Source organism: Acinonyx jubatus, chromosome A1, assembly GCF_027475565.1.
Source record: "Acinonyx jubatus isolate Ajub_Pintada_27869175 chromosome A1, VMU_Ajub_asm_v1.0, whole genome shotgun sequence".
NCBI lineage: Eukaryota > Metazoa > Chordata > Mammalia > Carnivora > Felidae > Acinonyx > Acinonyx jubatus.
Window position 1 is genome coordinate 14439951 of NC_069380.1, and position 26632 is coordinate 14466582.

At 42.6% G+C, this 26632-nt stretch overlaps 1 protein-coding gene across 6 annotated transcripts in view; it reads right to left on the bottom strand.

Annotated features, from left to right (window-relative positions):
* Nucleotides 1–7103: 7103 nt before the first annotated feature.
* Nucleotides 7104–26632, bottom strand: part of DCLK1 (doublecortin like kinase 1) — a 343799-nt gene continuing 324270 nt past the window's right edge. For 3 of the 6 annotated variants that reach the window (XM_027064683.2, XM_027064682.2, XM_015070982.3), the window contains 2 exons: nucleotides 25754–25827; nucleotides 7104–12799 (listed from right to left, as the gene is read on the bottom strand). In XM_027064683.2, the coding sequence (XP_026920484.1) occupies nucleotides 12742–12799; nucleotides 25754–25827 (132 nt within the window). In that variant the 3' untranslated portion in view covers nucleotides 7104–12741. The remainder of the gene's footprint in view (nucleotides 12800–25753; nucleotides 25828–26632) is intronic. The other 3 variants (XM_027064681.2, XM_027064680.2, XM_015070981.3) reach the window with 1 other exon arrangement.

Below are 26632 nucleotides of genomic sequence, written 5' to 3' on the forward strand. Positions count from 1 at the left end.
TCTTTCCTACATACTTTCATAAGTCTCCTTGTGTGATGGCATCTACCCTTTAAGGTTTCAACAACCGCTATTCTGCTCCACCTCCAGATCACCGTGTCCAGCCCAGACCTGTGTCTCTTGGTTATCTTCTTTCAGATGCTCCACAATCACCTAAACCTAACATACTCAAAACCAAACTCGCCCCTTGTCCTCTGCTCTCCTATATTAGTCATTCCACAGTCACCGCGTCACCCGAGTGAAATGCCGATTCCTTTGGCCTTCTAAATATTTCTTTAGCGCTTTTCCTCCTCTCCATTCGTATTGCCAGTGCCCACTTTAGGACTTCACAGTATCTTCCTAAAATATTATGAGTCCCCTACTTGGTTTTCCAGTTGCCAGTCATGCTCCCTTTCATACAATCCCCCACAATGTTGACAGAGGCATCTGTTTAAAACACACATTGCAACATGTCATGCCCAAACTAAAACCCTTTAATGCCTCTTCATTATTGAATAAGTCGTACAAGGTCCCTGTGATATCCTCATCAGCCATTTTCCTGCCATGCCAGACTTTGAACTTGATGTTCTAAGCAGACACATCACACCGTTAGACCCCCGAGCCTGTGCAGAGACATGTGTTCCCAGATGGTGTCAAAACCCTCATGATTCTCTCGCTTGCGTCCTTGTTGATGACCTACTGTCTTAGCTTAGAATCCTGACAGAACGTTTATGGAAAGCTGTTTGATGCCTGTGAAGAGATCTCTGCCCAGGTAACTTCTGGCCGGAAGACGATGTTGGACTAAATTCTCCATGATTTATGAACTTAGAATTCTCTTTCTTGGAAGCCCTAGTTTAGACTTGGCTTTTAGGTGTGGCTGAAACCAAATGCAGGCATACAGGTTTTCTCAGGAGAAGGGGAATTTCAAGCTCGTGTCCCCAGAAGTTTTTCATCTGCTGCATCCCTCTTTGTACTTACAAATGTGGCCCTTTCCCTTCTACGACCCGTCACCAGACAAGGGGCAGGGCGGGCTCCCTCCGCTCTCCAGAGACACTGCGAGCACTCCCAGCAGGCATGCTAGTGTCAGCCAAACCAACAGGAAGAAAGAAAGTCAATATCGAGGGCAACTGGCAGATTGTTGAAGCTGGGCCTCACGTGGAAGAAAGATAATGGTCTGGTGATTTCACATGTAAACAGTTTTAAGATGCCAATAGCCGCCAGGCAGCCTTTCACATCACATATCTGTGAAGAGCATCGGCACTGGGGGAAGGCAGGGAGACAGGAAACTCTTGCCCGGGACCGAAAATATAGTAACTTGTATTAAAGAAAGGAGCAGCTCATTTTCCAAGTGCCAGCTTGTGCCTTTCTGACTTACGGCAGGACTTTTGAGGCTAACTACTCAAATCTAAAGTTACTGCGGCTGCCTCCCCTGCTTGTGGCAAATGATGAAGCAGAAGACAGTGTAGGAGAGTAAATAGAGCTCTAGGAGGCCGGCTCTGGCCAGGAACCAAATCCCATGTTACAGCAGATATTAAGACTGACACTGTGGGAGAGTGAGGATAATCTTTATGGGGGATAATAAGATGGCAAACGTTTTAGATAGTTCAGCTGCCTCCAGCAGGAAGCTTGCTGCACTGTATGATGTAGATTCATGTTTTTTAAATTACCATGCCCCCTACATGCACATACACACTACACGCATATATATACATGCCACACATGCATGCACACTTAGATACAACCATACCACATACACCGTCACATGTGCACATATATACACAACATACACGTACACACATGCACATGAACACATATATACCACATGCAACGCATACACATACACACATGCATATACATATATACCACACACATATGCACCCATATATACAACACACACATACACACATACCACATACAACAAACACATACATGCATACAGGCATACACAGACAGCACACACATATGCACACATACACATACTCCCCCCCATGTACCACATGCATACACATAGTGCATATATACCGCACACATATATACACAAACTACACACACACACACGCACACACCCATACCCATGCGCATACTTGCAGGATAACTAGTTAATAACAGCACCAGGCACTCTAGCAATGGCACCCGTGTCTCTGGGGTGGTGGACTGGGGAAATGAACTTGCTAACACAGCAGCGCAGAAGCAGTGGTGGTGCGGGTCTGAGCTCCAAAGCCAACATTGATGCAACAGACTGTAGAATGGAAAAGCTCCACCTCTATGTCACAGGGTCCCCGGCTCACATAGAGATCGTGATGAGTTGCTACAGTTGGGACATTTCTCAGGACATATTCATGCCCCGCAGGGCAGGAAACAGCAAACAGCTTACCCACCAACTGTGCTTTTGACTACCTTGAAACGGTATCTGTTTCTCTAATAGGGGCACACAGCCTCTCTTGTGAAAGCTAACCTTCTTGGAAATGATCCCCAAGTCTCCAGACTGTAAGAGGCATGGTAGAGGCCAGGGCTAGAGTTGCCCAGAGGCCGGTCTGGATTTAGGACCACATTAAGGCGAAGTGAAACCTTGTGCATTCATGGTGGGGAAGCCACATGGATTTCCGCAGCAGATGGGGCCCTGGGGAGGAGAGCAGGTTGAAGCCCGGGACTGAGCAGGTGGAAGCCATGGTAATATCAGGGTTTATGTGGCTGTTTGTGCTACAACATGGGCTAGTGGAGTTGGGCATGGAGAGGGGGCAGGAGCCTGTGGTAGGAGGCCTGACGTGGCCCCGTGAAACTCTGGCCTTCCTCTTATCCATGAGAGCAAGCCCTGATGACAGGTTGGGGCTAGAGCTGAGTAGGATAATGCTGAGTGTTATCCTAACAGGATATCCTAACAGGACTAACACGAGTGACCCCTGAGGTCCGAGGGCATCCTCTGCTCCTGTCAGCACCATCCCTGTGCACTGGCTTTGGTTAAGAGAGGGTTCCAGAGGCTCTGCTCAGCTGACAGTAAAGAGATCCAAGGCTCAGCAGCAAACATCCTTGGTCAGCTTGGTCACCCAGGCCATGGGTCTTTGCTTTCCCCACTTTTCTGAATGCAACTCTGGGCATTCTACAGACTCAGGTTGCCTAGGTGATATCTGCCTCCTTCCTTTTCTCCACCTTGGTGTATTTTCATCAGACGTTTCTGTGCGACTATGTGGAGAAAGGAAGGCTCTCTTGCCAGAGGGCCCTGAGAAGCAGCAATATTAAGGCAGACATAACCTGTCCACATTTTTGCAGAAAAGCACGCCCATGTATGGGTGATTCAGGAGAACCCACAAAACCTGCTTCATGGCAGGACCTTGAACAAATCAGAGGCTGCAAGTATGTGAATGAGACTCCCTTCCCAACCTGAGCAGGAAATTTTCAGTTTTCCAACTTAACAGACCAGTGTGAACTGTTACCTTCCTCTACAGGAAGGGAAGTAGAAGCAATAGAAGCTATTGATGAAGCAAAATGGTTTACTCGGCAGGAGACCAGATGATTTGGAAAATGCTGTTAAAATGTGGAGCATCTACAATGGGGACCATGTCAAGAGACGAAATTGAAAAATGTCTGGGTTGTTTGGGGCCTTGATTTACCTGTTGAAAATGAAAGGGTATTTCACATTCTGAACAATGTGCCAGCAATGACAAGTTCACTACTTAGAAAAATCCAGGAAATTAATAGGTAATTCTGATGGAATAACGAAATCTCTCTTGGGTGGAACATTAATTATCACCCTGCTGTAGGGAAAGGTGACAATGTGGATTTGTCCAGGAAGAAGGAGCAAGAGTGCTATTTTCAGGGTCAGTGAATTTCTCTTTTCTTTTCTTTCTTTCTTTTTTTTTTTTTTCCAGAAATGAGCAACATACAAGAGAATGATTTTTTTTTCCCTGTGAGCAGTGGGCTGATAAGCTTTGTGAGATGGGGGTTCTACTCCTCACAGGAAAGGATTAACACATGGCCTGCTCTTCTGTTGGCAAAGGGAGGTTGCCCTCTGCTACTGCTGTGCAGGGGTGATTAGGATCCATATTATTTGTGAAAGTGTCTTTAATGCTCCCTCAAGAGCCGTCTGCCCTGCTCCACTTCCTCCTTAGCCAATTCCTGGGGACCCGCATCTGGAGCTATTTCATTTTTAAGTGTACCTGCCACACACACAATGAGATGTGCCCATCCCCACGCCTGTCCTCTGGCTTGACAGCCGCAGGCCCATGAGACCCAGATCCCTGGGCTGTACCCTGGTCTCATTGGACAGACTCTAGGACTCCATCTTGCCGATTCGGAGCTCCTTCACGTTCTCTATGCATGTTCTCATGGCTTGGAAGATCTTCCTCCTCTTGGCTGACTCCTGCTTGTTCTTCAGGCCCTCACTCAAGGGCACCTTCTCTAGGTAGTGTCCTCCGAATCCCCCCATCACAGGTGAACTGCAAAGCGCTCTCAGAGCGTCTCATGCTTTTCTCTGCCACAGCCCTGATCGTTCTGGATGATTCCTCTCCATTTACTTGTTTCCTACACAGGACTTGGGCATGGCAGAGAGAGCGGTTGGGTGTGTTACCTGTGACCCAGGATCACGCAGAGGGACTGGCACCTGAGAGGAACTTGCTGGAGATGGGAGGAGATGATCTGGCTTGGATGGCAGATGGGGGAGTGGGTCCCTCAGGCTGAAATTTCCATTAGTAGTGGAGGTTTAGGGAATGTTCTTCTTCCAGGTGGTGGGAAATGGGTCCTCCAAGGGGATCTCGAAAGTCAAAGAGAGAATGGACAGCAAAGGGTGGGAATAAGAACATTTTGGGGAAACACCCCACCTCCTGCTTCCTGAAGAAACGCAGGGATGGTGCCATTGATGAGATCTTACTTTTATTCACCCTATCATGGGGGACCATTCACTTGATTGAAGAATGTGGAAGAGACAAAAGCCATGTTGTATCTATACCAAGGTATGTTCTATGATTCCCACAGAGCATCTCCTGAGACTGGTTTTGAGAAGCACACTGTGAGACATTAATATTTTTCTTTCCCTTGAAATTCTCCAAATGGTACACTGGGTCATAAGACTGAGGCACCTGTGTTCTCAGAGGCCTTCATTTCCTCCTTCCCTCCCTCCCTCGTTCCCTCTCTTATCTTTCCTTCCCTTCCTTTCTCCCCCTCCTTCTAGGGTTTTTCTAATGGTGACATATGAATTGTTGTAATAGAACGGGCCACAAATTTATTTGCATGAGACTGATGGTTGGCTTGCAGACAGCCACAGTCTACACATGCTGAGAGGGCCAGTCGCGGGCCGGTAGGGATGCTGTGCCCCTGACACACTGGTGTTCCACCATCTGTGAGTGATAAATCAGTCTCCCCCATCCATGGACATCCAAAGTAGAAGGTTTCTCACTAGATCTGAGAGTCTTATGAACAGGAATTCTGACTTGCTCGTCTTAGCCCCCACAAACGCATCACTCACCGTAGGTACTTGACAATTCTTGTTGAATAAATGGACACAGTTTTGTATCAGTCTACGACAGGGTTTAAAATTGCATGGTAATTACAGATGGTGAGAGGACTCTGGGAGGTCTTCTACTTCAGAGGTCAGGAGCAAAGCCAAGAGTACCACAGGGCGTGTGCACCGTAGAACAAGCAGATGGTAAACATACATCTTCAAGTGAGAAAATCCAAGCTGCCATAAACACAAGGTCTCACTGGATGTGGCTGTGTCTGTCTATGTTGTCTGAACTCTGGACCAGGAGCCCCAGAATAAATGCCAAACCTTCCAGCTAGAGGCATATTTTCTCACCTTTAAAGTCTTCTGATCCATAGTAAAAATCAAAATGGACAACAGAGATTCCCTTTTCTTTCCTAAGCCCCAACCAAGTGCCGTGTCGTTGGCACTTACTCAAGAAACATTTGAATGAATGATTTGGATGTGCAGGCAATCTGGCAGGGACATCTGTCACAGTGCTGATGGCCAGCGTGGATTTGGCTGGTCCAGCTGGCTGGGCGGGGTTCCTCATCTTCCCTCAGTACTCCTCCTGGAGCTGGGGGAATGAGCCACCTTCTAAGATACAGCAAAGCCTTTCTTCCGTTGAAGGAGGTGTTACAAGAACTGTCCCAGGATGCTTCTTTCCCCGTTTCTTGTTACTCATTTACCTCCATTTGCATAACTTCCTTATCTGTACAGAAGCCCCGCCTTCCCAACTACCAATCCTTCCGGAGGAGTCCTGGGAGACCTTTCTTTCCCAATTTCCTCCTGTGGCAGTTTTATCATCTTCAACGCCAGAGTGGCTGGTGTTTGAGGTTTCTGCATCAGGGCCCATTTTTCTGATAGCAGGTTTTTTTGAGGGGGTTCCAGCCTCATAAAACAAGGTAATGGTCCTTGGGAAGCAATCACTTTAGCTATTGTTTTACAGCAGTTGCACAAAAAGCCCAGAAAGGACCCAGTAATTTCACTGCAGAGGAGCAAAAGGGAAAACAGTAGCCACCTTAGCAGCCTGTAGATGGCAGAGAAGGTGACTGCTAATTTTACAAGTGCTTGGAGATCATTCTGGCGCCTTCACAGGACACCAGGGAACCTGCAGTCACTTTTGCTGGCCGACTTCTCAATCTCCTAGCATTGAAAAACTAACATGGGAAAGAACTTTATTCCATTGTACAGTTTTGCAATTTTCGCTAAGGTCAATATTGCACATGGAATGCCTAATGGGAAACTGCTATAAAAATGGCAGCTAATTACAGGTTAGCGGATAAAACAACACTCTTCTCTGGAGAGCTTGTGCATGTGGGTTGAAGGATAAAATCGGGCTGAATGGTATTTGATTTCTTTGTGTTTATCCAAGTCACTGGCCCAGGCAGGAAGGTAATATATGAAAAGGGACATTTTTGAAATAGTTGTTTTTGAATTATGCCCATGAAATATACACTCTGCTGTGGGGGACATGTGGGAAAGCTACACTCTGACCGCATGACTAATTTTTAAAGCCTTGCATAGAGAGAATTCCCCCCAAGAACACAGCTGGGTTATTCCTTCGTGGACTGAATGTGTCAATTATGAATTGAACTAAAACGAAATTTTACTCCATTATGACAAAGGGAACTGAGGAGTGGACGCTGCAGCTAGGGCATTACATAGTAGTTCATACACCAAGTACTATTATTTTATTAACTTTAAGAACATGTTTTACATAAAAACAGGCAACATCAAAAAAGCTCAGTTGATAAATAAACATAATATATCACAGATGATTTCATTCCACATTAACCTACATTTATTAGCTTAAACTGAGAGATTAGGGAAAAAATTTGATCTCATTCCAGCTTTAATCACGGATACAAATCGTTTGAAAGTTATTTCATTAAGATTCTGAAAATCAAAGATTAACCTATGCCATCTGATCCATGCAGCAATTGATAAATTCAGTATTTTCAAAGGAAACATTGAATTTTTTTCTTGCACCAAATTGAAACCTTCCAGAAACTTGTTTAAACACATCAAGTACCTAGCCCACCTTTTTAGTATGCATGAGCAAAATACTATTTAATTTCACACTCAACTAATCCTTTAATAATTTTCTTTCAGCCAGAATGAAAAAGGCTATTATTAATTTCCTAATAAAATTAAAAAAAATAGTTATCGAGGATATGACTCTAACCTTGGACCAGTTTCAATTTCTTTTTATTTTTTTCTGAGCAGACATCAAAGATTAATGTCAATGGCAAGTGAGAAATTGTCCCTAGAGAACTATTCAAGGTCTTTTTCTTACCACATTCGATTGGACTGGAATGAATTGACATTATAGCATCTTTATCATCACTTTTAAAATCCTACTTTCTCTTAATACCGACAGTGAAGGCTTTTAGAACTATTATTTACTTTAAATTAATAAAGTATATCACAGACAAAAATATACAATTTTACATTAAAGCAACATTAAGGGTCTCCATTCAGCTGACCAAAAGAGAATGTTGAGGAAATTTACAGGTATGGTTTAATTATAGAGATCGCTTTTCCTTTAGGGAAAAAGAAGGAAACTAGGTTTCTCTCTTGTCTCCAAGGGCAAGATATTGCAAACCTCATGATCAAAACACCTGCCAGTTAGAAGCTCGATCACTGAAAAATGATCACCGCAGCTCCAGCGTTGAAGTCTATCAACAACAAAACCAAAGGGAGAGAACCCCCCCCCCAACTCTAACCCGAGGTATTCTAAGCCTCTACACTGAATTTCCTGTTTCCCACCAGTTTACGACCCTTAATGTTACTGGATGGATGGTTGCACATTTGAGATGATTAAAAAATAAAAGACTGGCTTAAAAGCACCTCCTCCTCAAGTATGTAATTACATACAAATTAAAGATTCCTTCTGACAGTCCTAGGAACCCCATTTGTTACTGTGTTATGTATAAGCACCATTGAGCCAATTTTAAAGCACATTTGCAGTAATCAAATGTTTAGTGTCTTCAAGTTTTGTTGATTTATTTGCCTTTAAACAACAAAAAAAGTGTAAAGTGTGTTAATTTATGCTCTTACCGTATCTGAACTGACAAAATGTTAATTTTGGAAGTGCTTTTAATCACCGTTTTCCCCCAACAGACAAGAATGGCTTCGTGATGATTAAATAAAGAAATCCATATCTCCAACAGAAGCATATATCTGACCCTCTATCACTCCATGCAAAGTAAGGGTCGGTCTGAGAGTATTTTCCCTAAACTCCTAATGGAAATGGCAGACAACACGCAGGAAAGGCTAACCTTTGAACAGACCAACTTCAAGTTTTTTAAAGGTCTTTGGACCAAAAAAAAAAAAAAAAAATCATGTAGCAGTTAAAAAAATTAATTTACAAATTATAGAAAAGATGTTATCTACAGTATATGCCAGGAGACTCATTAATTTTTGTTTAAACCCACATCCAAATGAATCATTACATTAAAACTACCATCTTGGATCTTGGTGCTTTCCAAAATTCTGAACTTACAGTGAAGAAGGGGACACAACCCAATTTTTTGTTGTCATTGCCCCTTTCTGGGGGAGAATTAGGCAGAAAAGAGAAGGAAGCGAAACCTTCACTCTTTGGTGCAGGCCCTATACAGCAAACTTCAGCCTGGGGCACCTTTTTATGGTCAAATTAAAAACCTTTGAAAACAGAAGTTTATCATGGAAACGCTGACAGATCCTTACCCTGAGAAGGGCTAGCAGCAACACAGTAATATTAGGAAAGCTGTTCCTCAAGCACAATGGCACTTCAGCGTGGGGTACAGAGTTGTCTAATGGGTGCCATTGGTCAGCAAACGACCGTGATTTAATGTGCCTGAGCCTCGGTTGCACAGTAGCTCTGTGACCCTCTACGCTAAACCAATTTTTCTTTTCTTTTCTTTTCTTTTTTTTTCCAACTGAAATATGCCTCAAAGGGTAAAGGATTGCAATTTTAGCCTTCATTCGTGGATATATTGCCTTCTTTCAACAATATCTGACAGCCCTGTTAACCACCACCCATGGGGGTGCTGGGCATTGCGAGAAGGTCTCACTGAATACAAAACACCAAGTGTTTTCAGCAGTTTATTTGTATTTTTTTTCTCTGCTTATTTGAATATGCACCACGTGTAAGTTAGGTGAGGGCTACGGTAAAAACATTTTCAATGACTGAAATCTTACTTTTCCTGCTAATGATTGGAGCAAATCACGTATTCATTGATTATGATGAAGAAAATGATTTCTGCTACATTGTTGAGAAAAAATGTGTTCATCAATATGAACAGTTCTCATCTAACAGAGATGATTTACATGATGCAAGCCATGAAGAAGTTCTTTAATTCGTCTACTACCAAACTGAAAAGGTGAATCTAAAAATTCCCTTGAAGATACCATATGGTTGGTCATGTATCAATAAAGGAAAGACAGTCCCCATCACCAGGCCAACACCATAAGAGCTATATTAAATACTTAGGAAAAAAATATGGAAACACTGTGGCAATGATTAAATTGATAAGTACAGAGATACACTGCCATAATGGTACATATATATTCTATGATAAAGTAAAATAAAAAATAAGATCAATTTGGTTATAGAAATTCCTTAAAGAACACCACCACTTAATTATTTCAAACTTGAACTATCCCAAGAATGTTGTGAAAAAAAGTAGAAAGCACTGGCTAAAAGCAAAGCAGTCTGGATACACCAATGTAATCAGCATGCCTTGTGCTTGTCTGTTAACCCTCTGAGTACATCTCTGACATTCAGAATCTCAATAGCTTAATGCCGAAGATTGCATTCCATCTGATTACTCAATATTTCTACTTGACAGGTCACATTCCACTGTTTATTCAGCATAAATCACTCAAATTCTACAGCGATGCGCTGGGATCCCCATGTTCAATGGGCCCTGCATTCCTCCAAGCTGCCGCTCTGCAGTGTGCCGGGAAACACTCCACAGCTTTGCAGGGTCCACGGTCCCCCTAGACTTGGATGGAAACAGGCCTGAGCCTTGCACTGTATGCTCTGTACGTGGAGGTTGTAGCAATATACGCAACTCCCATGGGAAAAACAGTAATTCAGAGAAAGAAACGAAAGTGACGGTCTATCGCAGGTAGGTCTCTGCCCATAGGATTCTTCATATTCACACATTTAAAGTTGAGGCCAACCTATACAGCTCCTCTTTAGGCTCAGGATAGTGCTTTGCTTTATAGGTCTAGAGAATGCAGTAATTTCTGACCGGTTCAAGGTATTTTACTAATATGGTATCTACCTACACACCAACACCCTTCCTGGTATTCGGTCCTCCCCTCCCCCATCCCAAACCTAACCGACTTGTGCTACTTTGCGACGAGTACGCTACCATTCCAGAACTCTCTCAAACGGGGGTGGGGATTCTCAATAAATAATCTACTGTTTATATGTCAGGACAACGCAGACCAAAGAGATAAACCAAAATGTGGAAGAGCAAAAAATTGGGGACGCTCCATTGCAAAAGTTATGACATGTTGTGGTTTTAAAATATATATTAATACAGACCATACTTTATGAGTTGAAGAGTGAAAAGCAGCAATTGAAGACGAATGTCTATTTGAAAATAAAGAACTGACTCTACAAGTTTCAAGACTTTCAGATACTGAAGTATATTCAAAACAGAGACAATAAGTTGCCAATTTCATGAGCCATCACTCACTGGTTGTCTCCTGGATCACACTGCTGAGCAAACCTTAGCAGGACATTTGAGCTGGATCCCTGTCTCCAAGACACCGTGGCTAGCCTCTTCTCTAAGCACTGCAGTGACACACTGGAAGCCGCAGGTCCCCATTCTGAAATGGGACACATTCCAGAAGAAACTCATGGGGGATACAGGGCTGGGTTTTGAGAAAGGTTTGGTAACGGGAGTGAAAACGCAGGTCTCAGACAGGACTTGGCCCAAAGGGAGAAAAACATGTCTCTGTGGACAGCTAAAGACAGTGGGATTAAAATGTCATCTTGGGGAACAGCAGTTTTATTCTCAGGGGTACCTTGTAGGTCCTCATCCTGTTCTTCCTGGGAGGCTGTACTTAGGTAACCTAAAGGTGCACATGGAATTCTCCTACCAATGGGTTGATTTCTTAAAGCCCATTTTTAGAACATTCTGGATTGTGCTTTCTCCTTGGCCACCTTGCAAAGCACCTGCCTCTAGTATCCCTGTGCCCCCGGACTCCTGTGTATGGATTTCATACTCTACACGGATTTCACAATGAAGACTGCAGTGTGTGAAAAGCAGGTAAGAAAAAGAACAGGATCTTGTTTCCTCTTTCTGTCTGAAACCCCAGCCCTATAGAGCACCTGGCAATTTATTGCTCTTTCCCACCAGTTGTTTTTATTCCTACAGATGTCTCATCCTGAGCAGGCAGACCCTCATTCACCAAGCACAAGACGAGATATGGTGACTTCCGAGGGTCTGTGCTGGAACTAGCAGCAGCTGATGTGGAAGCAGCATTTCTGGGGCCTCATCAGGCCGTCTTCACATGGAGAGAATTTGGGGGAAGGGGGCGCCATCTAGTTCCTGGGGTCAGGCTGTTTTGTCTCAGACCCAACTGCCTCCGCTTGGGATGCAGGGCTCACGGCAGCTGACAGTCATCCCTCCAGTGAAAAAAGTCCCTTTCATCATGGGATTGTGAAAGAGAGGTCTTCTGTCTAAGTTATAAGCCTGCTATATTCTAAACCCACAAAAAACGACAAGCAAGATATCGTTCGAGATGTCCTTCTCGTCTGGACATCTCAGCATCTAATAACATCCCTTGATCTGCAGCAAAATCAAGAAACACGTGTGTACACATCCAGAGGCCTGAAAATTTCCCCAGGGGTTCTCCGTCAAATCCTATGCACTCAGAGGGTTAACATGTGCTATATTACATACTGCAGATCCTAGTTTGACTGATGAACACATTCATTGCTTCTATGTTTAAAAAAGTTGCAGATTAGCCTTAACCCTTTGAGGACCCTGTTAGCAGCAAGGTGCCATCTTCGCAAACGACGTGTGGTCATCTCATTGAGCCAAGAGAAATCGCTACAACGATACCAGAAAACACGCTTTCTGTTCTGCCATTCAAGCATTGAGTGCTAGATAGATCAGATGAAACCGTTTTACATAAATTTGGAAAAAAAATCTCAGAGTCTCAAAGGGTTAAGCTAGGACTTCGAGTCAAAGGGTCTTCTTAAAAGGGCGAGTTTGGGGAGCGAACAGTCTCGGATGAGCTTGGGGAGTAGTCTTCCGATTCCGAGTTGAGTTCGGGTGGAGCTGGCTGGGCCTTGTACCGGCTCTTCACATCCTGGTTGCGTCTTCGTCGGAAAACCTGCCTCTCCTTATCAAGAGCGGTGGTCTAGCAGGGGCATAAAATGAGAAAGAGGACAATTAGGCTGAAGGAAGTGGCTAAAGAAACACTTTCTGGAACTTGGTGAGGTCAGAAAAAGATGCTGGCCAGCTTAACTGTTCCACTGTGGCTCGCTTTGGCTGTCAAGAGCCACCACAGCCGGGGAGCTCTCTGCTCCCCGCAAATGCAGCTCCTTAGAGCGCCTGGTCATGACATGGGGAGGCACAGGCAGGATGGATGATGTCGTGGGTTCAACCTCTTCCCAGCCCTACCCAGCCTTCCCCTAGCTCCACATCTATTCCCCTTGGTGGCTCCCAGGCGGGCTAGAGCGCCCCTGGGAAATGGGAGCCCCAGGCCCGTGTGTCTGACAAGGGAGGACGCCAGGCGTGCCTCATTCATCAACATTCAGCTCAGGGCGGCTGTATAATAAAGATGAAAGGTGATGAAGTTGTCAGACATGGAAACAGAGCCACGAGCTCATCCTGTTATTTTAGCACCTCCTCATTCTAAATTATCTTATTATCTGTTGATGAGGGAGTGTGGCTGAATCTCTGGGAAGGACTGGTTTCATTTTAATGAAACCGATGCCTGAAATGCAGAACTGCTTTGAGTGCAATTAAACCAAATGGAAACCCTCCCATGGATTTAACTTTACAAAGTTCATTTTCATTGCAGTATGTGGTAATTTATGAAACAGAGATTCGATTTTGTAGGTATTCCAATTCCGGGTCTCTATGCCTCGTTTTCCTGATGAAACCTCAGATGATCTCCAGGATGTGCTACCCAGCCGCAGCTCTGGAAGTTATTATGACATCAGAATTGGGAACGCATGACTTCATTACAGATTTAAAGGGTGTGGGGAGGAACGGGGTCATTACAGAGAAACCTTACACAGAGAGCAGAAGAGTAGGTACAAAGCCTGAAGAAAAATATAGACGACATATAAAAGTTGAAGGCGTCCTGGTTTGAAAGTCTCTCTTTAAAAGGATGTAGCCTGGAGGTTATTCTGCTTTTAAGAGATTACTTTTCCTCTGTAGGGATATGTACCACCATTTTTTCCTCTTGAAAATTTACTGTTAGCTTCTTCAAAGAACAGAGATAAATTTATAGCCAGCCTGGTTCTGAGAACAAAGTGAAAACTAAGCCCCTCATACAATTGCGGTGCAGCATTAGAGCAATCTTAGATCTAAAATAGGGCAATCAAAGTTCCAAAATGAAGTAATAAAGAGCAAAAGAGTGCCAGTGTGTAGGAACCAGTACAGTAAATGGCTTTGTTAGGCTGAACTGCTCTGCTTTAAAAACTACCCACATACTGAAGAGCAGTGTTACAAATCAATGAGGAAGATAAACCTGAATAATTCACTTCTCCTTTCACTAGATCGTTAACACAATGATTCAATAACTGGTTTGTTGAAACATCCACCTTTGATTCCTTTACTTGCAGAGTTTTTAAGGATATATATATATATATATATATATATATATATATATATATATAGTTTTTGGTCTTCTACCCACCGACTTTATGATATTTTCAGCATCATAAACCCAAATTCCTAACTTTATTTAAAACATGGTAAAGTTATGACACATGGTATTTTGCTTTCAAAGCAAACTGAAAATGTTCTGTTTGTGTAGATTTGAATGTTTGTAAAAAAAATAGACGTCTATTTAGTCTGACTTACATAAAAACCATTCTGTAGTTAATCCAAGAGGAATATAAACTCTCCTCTTGGTCATAAAAAATATTTCTATTCCTACCTTCTTGAGAAAGAAAAAGTCATTGGCATTGGACTACATACTGACTGGTGGACTGAGACTTTCTGGTGTGGAGACGAAAAGCACATTGGGATTGTAGTCAGGAATTTTGAGTCCTGCTCTGTCCATCACTGGCTGTGTAAACGATTTACTCAGTTCTTAGTTAAGTAAGGAACAGTAATAATCCCTTCCCACTCGCCCAGAATTGCCCTAGGTAAGATGTGCAAATGCTTTTTAAATGGCTGAGATGCTCTGAAATGAAGGCTTCCCCCCCCCCCCCCCCCCCGCCGCCCCGCCCCGATCCCTCTTACAATTTTAAAATTAAGTAACTGCAGGTCAGAGAAAAACATTCAAAACCAAGCTCCCATCAGAACTCATCTCAGGGCACTCTCCCTTCCTTCGTCCTTTCATCGGCACCTTCTCCATATGTATTTCATCTCCTCATAATCTACTCAATTACTCCAAATAATGCTCTCAGCTGCAGTCACTGAAATGGGCCATTTCTCCATAAATCCTGCAAGTCAGTTTATGCAGAGGCTGGTGGCACTCAATGTTGAGCCTGTGCTTGGATGATCCCATTCCCTTTATTCTCACTTGCGTTTCTCCAGATCCTTGCAAGGGCAGCCATATTCTCCCCCTTACTCGTCTTCTGCCTGGAGAACCCTTGCCCTGGCCCCTTTAAAACCGGTCAGGTGTCGCCACTCTCGCCACTTTCTCTAGTTAGCAACCTTCTAAATGTTTGCCCTGGTAGATGAACCCTGGTGCTCAAATGCTCCCATGCTTTTAGTTGCGCCACTAACCAAGAACTTCAGAGCAGTTCTCTCTAGAAATCTATCATGTCATGATCACATGTCACGGAATAAAGGTGGGATGGTTGTTTCTGTTGGATTCATAGACTCCTAGAATGGAAAGAGAATTCATAGAGCGGTCTTTGTCCAATGCTTTGCCTTTATAAGCAGGGAAACTGAAGCCCAGGCATGTGGAGAGACTTGCCTGAATCGCATCACTAACTAGGAACAGCACTCAGTTCTCCTAGTGCAGAAGGAGGAGAAAGAAAACTCTTCCCATTTACTCTGAAGTCTGTTGAAACAGAATGAAATGGAGCCACCACGTGCCAGCAGCTCACTCTTTCTTTGTTCCCAACCAGAATGAGCTGGGGAGAAAACACTGACCACAAGCAGCATCAAAGGGCTAAAAACCAGGGCTTTCCCATGCTGATTGGCCTGACAAGCCCTCTGTTTCAGGGACAGCGAGCATGTACAATCCCACTCCGGGCCTGTAAACCCCTAGGGAGGCTTGTATCTGATGACACAAAGGCAGTTTCCTACCCACCCACGTCCTTGTAATATTCTCAAGGCCTACACAACTAATGACTGGGGTTCCCAAACAACTTGCTCTCAAAGATGCTCCAGATGGGGGTGACTGTCTTTAGGCCTTGCTTCCCTGGGTTCCTGCTCACTCTGCTTCCAGCTCCATGACTGTGGTTCATTTTACTCACATCCTCCTTGTCTGTGTTCCATGAAGCCTAAGTTTTGCTATTGCTGTGCACCCTGCCTATATCACAATCGCCTCTAATTCACGGTCTTCCCTGCCACACTGTAGACTCTTTGGAAGGCAAGATCAAGTCTTGGGCATCCTCTCTGTGTTCTCCACAGTTCACAGCACACAATAGATACTCTGCAAATATTGCAGCTTTTGAAATATGGGAAAGTACAACAGAGGTCACGTTATTTCCCCTGTTAAGCACCCAGCCCCCGTCCATCCTGCACATAGCTGACAGGTCAATTATCCCCAGGTCCGATTTATTTATAATTCCTCATAAAGCCCAACTTCTCGTCCTAACATTCACGATGTGTTTACAGGACACACTTCCAGGGTCTCATTCTTGTAATTACTCAGTTACCTGCAGACTTACTGTTCTCCATTAGCGGACACTTGATTTTCTTGCACAGCTTCCATTTACTCTGTTTACGGTTAACCATACCTCAGTTTCCCTTTCGATGTGCCCTGCTCCTGTACTGTGTGGTTCCAGTGAAGATGACCATAGTCCCATCTTTGAAAGTGGGGCAAGGATGGGCTTGTGACCCAGGAGCAACCATGAGCCTAGTGCACTGCCCAACATCCACAACTGGTTCAGCAGGGCTACCCAAGCCAGTTAATAGGACGCAAGGAGGTTTTCACTGGAATTTCACATTTGTAATGAATCCCAATTGTGGAAGGATGGTGGGCTTGGAGCTGCTTCCTACCTCCTAGTACCATGTGAAGCTCCAGTCTAAAGGCAACATAGGGAGGCAGAGTAGAGGGATGGAAAGAAACCATGCCATGGCTGAGTGCTGAATCCATCCATCTGAAGCCAGACCCAACCTTGGAACCTTTCAGATTAGATGAAATAATAAATTTCTTTTTTTGTTTAAGCCAGTTTGGTTTGGGTATTAGTCACCTGCAATCAAAGAAGTCCTAACTGATGTATCTCTGAGTACGCCTCAATCATTCTTGCCCTACATCTTGGCTCAAGTGCTCACCTATCTGACATTACTTCTCCTTCCTGTCCACTCAAATTTATCCATGTTCCGAGATTTGATCAAACTCAAATCTCGATGGTAGAATCTGAAACTTCTTTGCATTTTCCAGAATGCCTAGCGACTGTGGCACATATATTAGAAACATATTAAATATTTCTCAATTAATAGGGGATTAAACTATTTTAGATGATTATGTGCCTTCTGAATAACAACCAAAAAAAATGGAACTCTATAATACAAAAGCAACTCTATAATACAAAAGAATAAGAACTTAAAAGCATCACAAGTTAATATTTAAGGATACGGCATGATCAAATGGTTATGTCACATAAAGTTAATATTCTCTTACACTCATATCATTATCTACTCAACAACCACTTATTGCAAAATTCTCGTCATGGTAAACTGATGGTAAAACATGGTGAACTGTCATCTATCATAGCTTTAGAATTTTAATTGTGGCTATAAAATGAACTTGCCTCTAAAGTATATGTAGTCTGGGGCACCTATGTGGCTCAGTCAGTTAAGTGTCCCACTCTTGATTTCAGCCCAGGTCATGATCTCATGGTTCATGAGATCAGTTCATGAAATCAAGCCCGGCATCAGGCTCAGCAAAGAGCCTGCTTGGGAATGTCCCTCTCCCTCTCTCTCTCTGCCCCTCCCCTGCTCACCCGCTCTCTCTCAAAATAAATAAATAAATAAACTTAAAAATATATAGTATGACAGTTCAAATTTTACACTCGAATTCTGTAGACTCCATTTGTAGTACAAAACAGATGAATTCACCAAGATAACAGAACAATGTGCTATTCCATAATTTTAAAAAGTTATTGCTACACAATATATATTCAACCCAACTGCCAGTTTATTTCTCCCCCCAAAAAGCATTCAAAACACCACTGTTCCCCTTAAGTGCTGCATCACAAATTTAAATTCTGGTCCCTTTCAATGATTTCTGGCAGGCTGCTTTCCTCTTTATCAATTACCAAAATTCCCAGTATCAAGCAAATAGGGTCTCTCCTTAATGCCTGTCTTTGTAAGGGAAGTTTGTCCTCATGTAGAGCCTGGACGTTCCATTAAAACTTAAGACCTCCTAACAGATTTATTATTCTATTAGTTATTTTGCTCAGTTTGTAGGTTTGTTAGAACCGACATGAACGGCCTTGCAGTAGAATTCCCAAGTGTCTCCTCAGTAAGTTATCACTTTGTTAAGAACTCATAAGAGAATCTGAAGCCTGCATTATCACATTTTGGTGCTAATTACCACAGGTTAGAGGTGAGCAAGAAATCTCTTGAGATTCTGGAGTTGACCGGTAGTAACCAAATATGAAGCTCTAATCTAGTTACTTAAAATATGTACCAAATAACAACTGCTATCCTGTGTACTGAGTTACAGCTAAATAATAGCGTACTGGGGGATCCTGGCAAACAGTACACATAGATGACCATATAAAATGATAAGGAGAAACTAATATAAACCTGTCCTACACAGAAGAAACACTACCTCAGACTGTAAGTTCTTGATTATCACAGTGTCCTTGGGAGCTGCTGGATCAAGTGTGAAAACTAAGGAATGGTAAAACAATGCCAGCGACCTCAACAATTCAGGTGGCTATACACACAGTAGTTGGAAATCTTGGAGAAATTAACATCCATCAGATTTTGGTGTCTGGTGCAATACCAAGCATGCATGAATAAAAGACAGCGCTTGCCTATTACTGAAGAAATATATTCCAACAATAGACAGAGCTAATGAACTCAGCCACTGGCCTCTTCTGTTACAATGAAACAATACTATCCCCCTCACAGCACTCAGATATTTTAAATCTTTATTTTTGACGTTACTTTTGGGAATCAGCATAAATATAGAGGCCATATCCATCTAGCATATCAACGAAACGTTGAAGGGAAAATATAGCATGGAGGAGGAAAGTCAGGAATGGATCAAGAATATGAACCAGAACATTAGCTTTGTTTTTGCCAGTCTGCATCACCCGCATCTCTGTAATGTTTGTCTTGTCGGGTAGCTTTAGCTTAATCCGCTTGGAAGCAGCAATTGGGGTAAGTCAGGAGAGCTAGCTTTTTGTCCTAGCTCGGCTAATTATGTGTCCTTGGACATGTTTCTTAACCACATTGAGGCCCATAGATGGAAGGGGAGATACAGTGCATGATCCCTAGGGAAACTTTCACCTATGAAATACTATGAATATGCTTAATATCACCATCAATCTACTCTAATGGCTTATGTTTTTCTCTTAGCAAACAATAGGCTTTGCAGTCTATGGATCAAAAATAATTCTGCTCTGCAACACGGGCAGGACTTGCAAGAGATGAACCTCATTTAAGTTGTGAGGCAATGTTTTGTGTCATGGCATAATTATTGGATTTAAGTAACAGCATTTTTCAGAGGCAAACGTTGACTGATTTTCCGTTTTTGCTTTTCTTAATTTATTGCTAGCCATCACAAGTAGTCTTCATTTCATTAATAAAAGAACATTATTGTGCATTTTGCCTTTTAGCCCATCCATTATTCATACTACCAAGGAGACTAAACTGAGGATGCAGCTGTTGGGGCATTAATCTCAGGAACCCTTTCCCTTGCTCACCCTCACTCTGTAGGGACTGAGCTACGATTTGCTCGCCACTTTGGACATGTTTTGCTTGCTAGTAAGATTAAACTGGCAAATTGATTGAGATAGTCACCTTCCTCATTTCATTCGGCTTTCTGTCATGCTTATTATGATTCTGTTTTGTTCTGCTTTCATATCCGTTTGGAGTCTCGCCAGGCGCCGCCCCAGATCTGGATATATGACACGGTATTGCCCTATTGAAATGGCAAAAGGTTGCCTCATGGAATGAAACCTAGTAGCCTTCTAAGCTACTTCCTAGGTGTGACTCTTCAGTGTTACTTCCTTCCTGCCCCAGGCAGAACTGCCCGGATGCTTCTCCACCACCTTTCTTAAACACAGGCTCCTCTTGCTGGTCTGTTCTTAGTGGAATCCCAAATTGTCCCTGCTCTCTAGAATGGGTTTCTGATGGCCTCTCACTGGAGGGTTAAAATTATAGCCACTTGCTGAGCTCAGGCTTCTAGAGGACAAAATCCATGTGCTCCCTCTGCCCTACAGACCCTGATTTTCTCATAAGAGAAGCTAAACTGATCTGCTGTCTTGTTTTCCCTTCATCATACTAGTAACCCAAAGCACAACCACAGCCATAATTAACCTTAAGAAAACCTATGGAAATGTAGAACTTACTAAGCAGGTAAGTTATGGGTATTTCTTTTTACTACAAAACAACTTTTTAGCTTTACTGAAAGACTTCCTCTCAGGTTGCTATAAATGGAATGCTATCCTAGAGCATCTCATACGTAATTTAATTGTCCAAACTTTAATATACTCCAAATCCTTCAAAAACATGTTTATCCTCAAAATTAAGGTTCTTCTATATTAATGGTCCCTTTGTTATACAGTTCAATCATTTATTCATTGATTTAACAGACATTTATTGAGGGCCTACTATGTGCCAGACATTCCAGTAGGTGGTAGAGATACAGTTTTTAACAACCCCACCAGATGGTACCTTTTAACTTAGAAATATTTTCCCCCTAGGATGGGAGTGAAACAACTTTTTATGGAAAGGCCGAAGAGTTAATATTTCAGCCTCTGCAGGCCATACGATTCTTTGACCCAAGTATTCAACTCTACCACTGTATGGCAAACAGAGCCATAGACAATTTATAAATGAATGTGTGTGGCCTTGTTCCAATAAGACTTTCTTTACAAAAATAGGCAGTGGGCTAGACTTGGCCCAATGGCTGTAGTGTGCCAATCTCTGCCCCGGAGAGTAACATTTAAAACTTATACTTCATGAGGATTTTTGGCAACAGAGTACTTTAAGTATCACTTAATGCCACAAATGCTCATGAATAATATAAGTTACTCGGCAGTCTATCCCAATCAGAGCATCAAAAATGCTCATGGTTCTACTTTAATAGCGGATGATTTGATCTGCAGCGAGATCGGTTTTCTCAGGCAGATCTGTCTGCTATGTTGAGTGCAAGATATTCTCCTGGAAATGAGAGGAACCCTGTGAATCAATGTTTTCTGAGTTCCTCCTTTGGGCAGGGGTCTGTGAAGGCACGTTAGCACAGGCAGCTCATACGATCCTGGCCACAGGTTTGGGAGGTTGGTAATACTCTTCACATGTTTACAGATGGGGAAATTGAAAATCAGAGAAAAATGTGGAATGTGCCTAAGGTCACACTGCGGGAAGTGCTGTGGGCTGGATCCCAAACCAGTCCTTCCCAACAGCAAAGTCATCAACTCTCTACACGCTGTGCTGCCAATCTCTAACCAAGTTCGTTACATCTCAATTTTCAGGACTTTTTGGTTTCTCTAAGTGTCAAGTGGCTTGCATGTATTTGAGAATTGTCTGGCTTCAGCAGATGGACATTTACACTCTTTCTTAATGGAATAACAGTGTGTCAATACTTATGGATTAAGTTCTTCATGACTATTCTTCCTACATACTTACACCAAATAAAATCTATATCGTATCAGCAAACATCACTGGGGAACATCTGGAGTCAAAGGATGGCAGGAATAAATACGTAGGAGAGTGTAGTTTTTTTTTTTTATCAAAAAGAGGAAAAGAGATTCTGAAGCAAGGTCAAAAATAAATATGATATTTTCGATCAATACTGAACAATCGAGGATGTCAAGAAGTTTAAAATCTCACTTCACCTTATACCCAATCAGTAAGTCTTGGGATGCCATGACAACTTCTCATTTTAATACTAAGTATGTTATATTTCTAAAGACAGAGAGATATTGTTGACCTCCTCTCTTAGGGGGCCTCTGAAAATAAAAAGACAAAATCTCAAACAGTGAGCACCCTGTTGGACTCGGCGAAATAACACGTATGTCTCATGCTTCCTGTGTTTGAATACCATTGGTGGGCCTACAGTCCTGCCCATCTTTTGAGCGTCTCGGCTTCACTTTTTAACATCCAGGTACAGTTGCAAAACCAAACCTCCTACTTCCCTGATCCTTTTCTCTGTCATCACAGCTTGGGTGGTTTGAAGTTTAAATCTATGCCTTCCCTACGTGTTAAACCCTCGGTTACAGAGTCTCAGGACTGGTGTGGAGTAGGGTGGTTAGTCCCTTGCTGGAACGGAGGCGTCTGCTCCTCCTTCTGCCAGTGCTCTGACACTCACTGGGGAGCACTCTCTCCACGGTGGAGGAAGGCCAAGGCAACTCGCAGAGAAACAACCTGCAATGCATGGAACTTGCGGTGGGCATTTGGCTGCTGGCAGAGGCTGGCCTGGGAGCCCTTCAGACACCATGCTGGGGTCTCCTCTCTGGCTTTCATGGGAACTCTTCTTTCAAACCTACACCAAGCAAGATGCATTTAACTGACCCCATTCCTTTTAAGAGCCGAGCATGACAGCATTTAATAGCCTTGCAAAGACTGCGCTTGGCTGCCACCGCTCTGCCTCATTACTCACTGTTTCAGGATGGTGCTTGAATCCAATATGCACATTTTAGTCACGTCATGCCTGGGAACTCAACCACCCTTTTGTCCTAGCTCACCTCCGCATTTTATCTTATCTAGCATTTTCAGCTTACGTCTTGTTTGGATATTTGTTCTGTTTAATCGGGTTACCACGTTCTGGCTGTTGCCTTGTTCTGCGTGTGGAAGATGCAGGATTCTTCTCCGTGTGTTGTTGGCCATAGCACCTGCCACAGTGACAGCTTCAGTTGAGAGAGGCACAGAATGTGTATGACCACATCCCCCTTGGATAAGGACGCATTTTCAGGAGGGGACAATGTAACGAGATGTAAGTGGTTTCCAGCGGCTCACGGTAAGGCCATGAGGGAGTGGAATGGCCTCAACGGCTCATTCCTCGGGGAGTGTCCCCCCCGGACTCCAGGTGACAGGACCAAGGACTCCTGGAAAAATGGGCCAAGGAGGACACTGCTCCCCTGGTTACAGCTTGGAAGCAGCTCCCCATTAAGAAGCAAGAGAATGAAGGAGAGAAAGAGGAAAGCGGACCCCCACCATTTCTCTACCATCACCAAAAAGCCTATTACAAAGGACATGACAATTCTGGGCACCCCGAAGAGATGCTTTTTCCAGCCCATGCCCTGATGCGAGCTGCTTTACAAAAAAGCAACCCCGACTCCCAAGTGTTATGCTCAGAGAAGTGAAAACAGCCATGAGCACTTGTAAACACAACAATTGGGAGCGGGGATGTTTGCCTCTAATGATTGTTTATGTTGGAAGCTGGCTGCCACCGTGGTTAGACAAATGCTCCTACTTCATGGAGATAAAAGGCAAGCATTCGCAATCAGTGAGGAGAGTGTGTTCGTTCTGAGGCTAAATGGCATTATAAAACTTCCTAATTAAGCATATATGCCGATGAGTTTTTAGCCTCGTTTCTCCAATTTAACTTTACATACTGGGTGTGCTGTTTACTCCAACATTAACTATAAACATTGTTGTTACTGCCCCCAGCTGGAAAACAGAGCAGTTTATGTGTGGAAGAAAAAAGAGATTATCTCCCATCTGCTCCTGCCCATTATTCAGGGATGTGTCATTTTGTCTGCTGATGGGAACCATCACTAGGATTTTAGTCAAATGGCCTTTTTATACTTGGCTACATTTATTAATTATTGTGTTTACTTGGCATTTTGCTCCCACCCCTAATCTCACAAATCCAGCAACGGAATCTCCCAGAGCTTTCTTTTTGAAATCAGATTAATTTATATGTGCAATGTGTGTTGTACCAGTATGCACAACTGTAATTAGGCATATTTGATGCCTATTTTTAATTGTATATCAACTTTACTCATATATATTTGGTTACTATGCCTGAGGTTAGGAGGCACACAATTAACAAAAAGGGCAGAGCATGGAGTGATTCCATTTATATAAAGTACAAAACCAGGCAAAGCTAATTAACGTGGATAGAGTCCAGGTCAGTGTTTACCCTTGGGGCTACGTGACCCTCCTGGAAGGGCCCTGAGGTGGAGGGGGGTAATCTCCAGAGGTGCTAGAAATGTTCTGTGCCCGACCTGGGGGCCCTTACCGGGGCGTGTTCAGTTCGTGAGAATTCATGATATGTGCACCCTTCTGAATGCAGATTATCCTTCAGTGAAAAGTAAAAGACGGAGAGACCATTTTCTACATTAAAAAGTCAAAAAGAAGAGTCTGCATAAAGGTAAATCCTGATTAATCCCCCCCAAAAAAGGTTAAAAATAAAAGAGTTCTTTCTATACATATAAAGTTAATTTACTTAAGTAAATAAAAAGGTTGTGTGTAATTCCTGCACGCATATCAGTCTAGAAGACACAAATAGCCTTCGACGTAAAACTGATTTTAAAACATTCATTTAAGTTTAGGTGTTTTCCTGCTTTAAACAGACTTGGAAACTATCATGACTTTAGTATACTGGATAGTTTGTCAAAGTGTGCCCTTTACTGCTTTCTTAAGCCCTTTGTTTTGAGTGTAGAAGTAAAAATTAGGAATAATTAATTGGGAGTTAAAATTACATATTGTGTGTGTGTATATCTTATATATCTATCTATCTATCTAGGTAGATAGATATACACACACACACATATATGTCTTGTTTTCTAAAATTTAGTAGTCTAATGCATGAAAAAAACATCAGGTAGCTACATTTCTGCAGATAGACTCCATCACTTGAAGGAAACAAATACCAAAACCCCTGGAATTTTTCCTAGCAAACACTAAGATGTGGAGCTTTACCTGGAGATCATTTCAGAAACATCGAGATGGAGGAGAAAAGTTCCCTGGGACTTCTCAGAGTAAATTTTCCAAATCATCAAAAACCATCCTGCCTGTGGATAACTTAAAGAGACACAAACAATGCCCCTTGAAGGAAATGCCAGGGCAGTTGACTAGAATAGAAAATGATTGGATAGAATTCTTAGCCCAGTTTAAAAAAAAAAAAAATCGATACCTCCCATACACAGTCCCTTTGCTTCTGCAGATAAGCCGGCTAAGTAATCTGACAGTTACAAAATATTGAAAAATAAATTCATGCAATAGCTAGTACATAAAGGGATTTCCAGGGGGAGAGAGGTAACAATAAAACGAAAACAAAACAAAACAAAAAGGTGGAGAATTTGAAAACACAAGCTTACCAACACACACAATGCATTCTATAGCTCATTGTACTTGGAGAAGCTTCTACTACTAACGTGTAAATGCATTGTTTCATCCATCTAATAAGGTCAAGGTTGGGCTTGATGACTTTAAAATGACAGTATATACTTCTATAGAACGTACACTAAGGCACTATTGTTCTTCCATTTGTTAAGGGACAGAAGAGCACCGGTAATCATTGTTTTAATTAGCAACATCAGGAAAAGGCTTTGGCATTAACACTAAATATACTGTCCTTTTAACTGTAAGGAAAATTGATACTGAGCATGTGCAATGGAAAGAAAGCTGGCAAATGTCAGTGTGAATAATGGGTGAAAAAAAGGAATGAGGGGGTGTGGCATCTCAATCAAGATTAAAATGAAACTGATAAAGCAGCATATGGACTGGATAACAAATCAAAAGCATGTTTATCCACTGAAGGAACTGGTTAATGGAGACTGCCAGCACGTTGCCATGGAAACACTGACTGTTGAGCTGCACCATCTCATACCTTATCCAATACATTCCTGGTTGCTGGTAGTAGTCCAAAGACCCTGATCTCTTGATGGTAAACCCGTGGTCCAGCTGAGCAGAGAGAAATGGGGGCAACTCAGTGGATCGACATTGTGCTAAAGAATTAACGACTCCAGACCAAGCTCTTCTTCATTGACTATATATTCATATATAGTTACGATGCCTCTTCTGCAGGGTAACTAGCTAATACCCTAAATCTGCACCTTGAAAATAAAAAGGCAAGAAAAAACACTAATCCCTCATGAATATCTCGGAGGCCAATTTGTTAGAATAGATCTAATTTGTCAGACAAGGTTTTGAATGCACATTTAATAATGTCCTCTCAATTTCAAAAGATATAAACACCTCTTCATATGCCATAGAATGGAAAATGCTTCACAATTAAATGAAGTACTGAAATCAGTTTTAGCCACCTAGGAGAAAGCAGATCGGACCCCCTCCTCCCCATCTTACCCCATCAGGCTTAAATTTGAGGGCTTCGTAAATATGAAATAAAAGATGTCAGGAACCCTCACAAATCACAGCGATTTGGAATTCTTTCTTGAAGAGTTAATCTTCGAAAGCAGAACTACTCTTAAAGGTGAATCTTAATTACATTTCTGAACTAAAAAGATATAATATAAAACAGTAAGTTTTCTCTATGAAAATACAGAAAATAAAATGAAATGAAAAATAGTTTTCAGTGTATATTAAAAATGCATATGTACAGTCAAGAGCTTAAGATTAACCAAAGGTACAATAAATAGAAGACAGGATAAGGTCTCAAAGTTGTTCATCCTGGAATAAGATGTTAGGCTTTGGCTACCTAGGAATAAAAGGTTCAATCCCCAAACTTGAAAACAATACCCATGCGGTA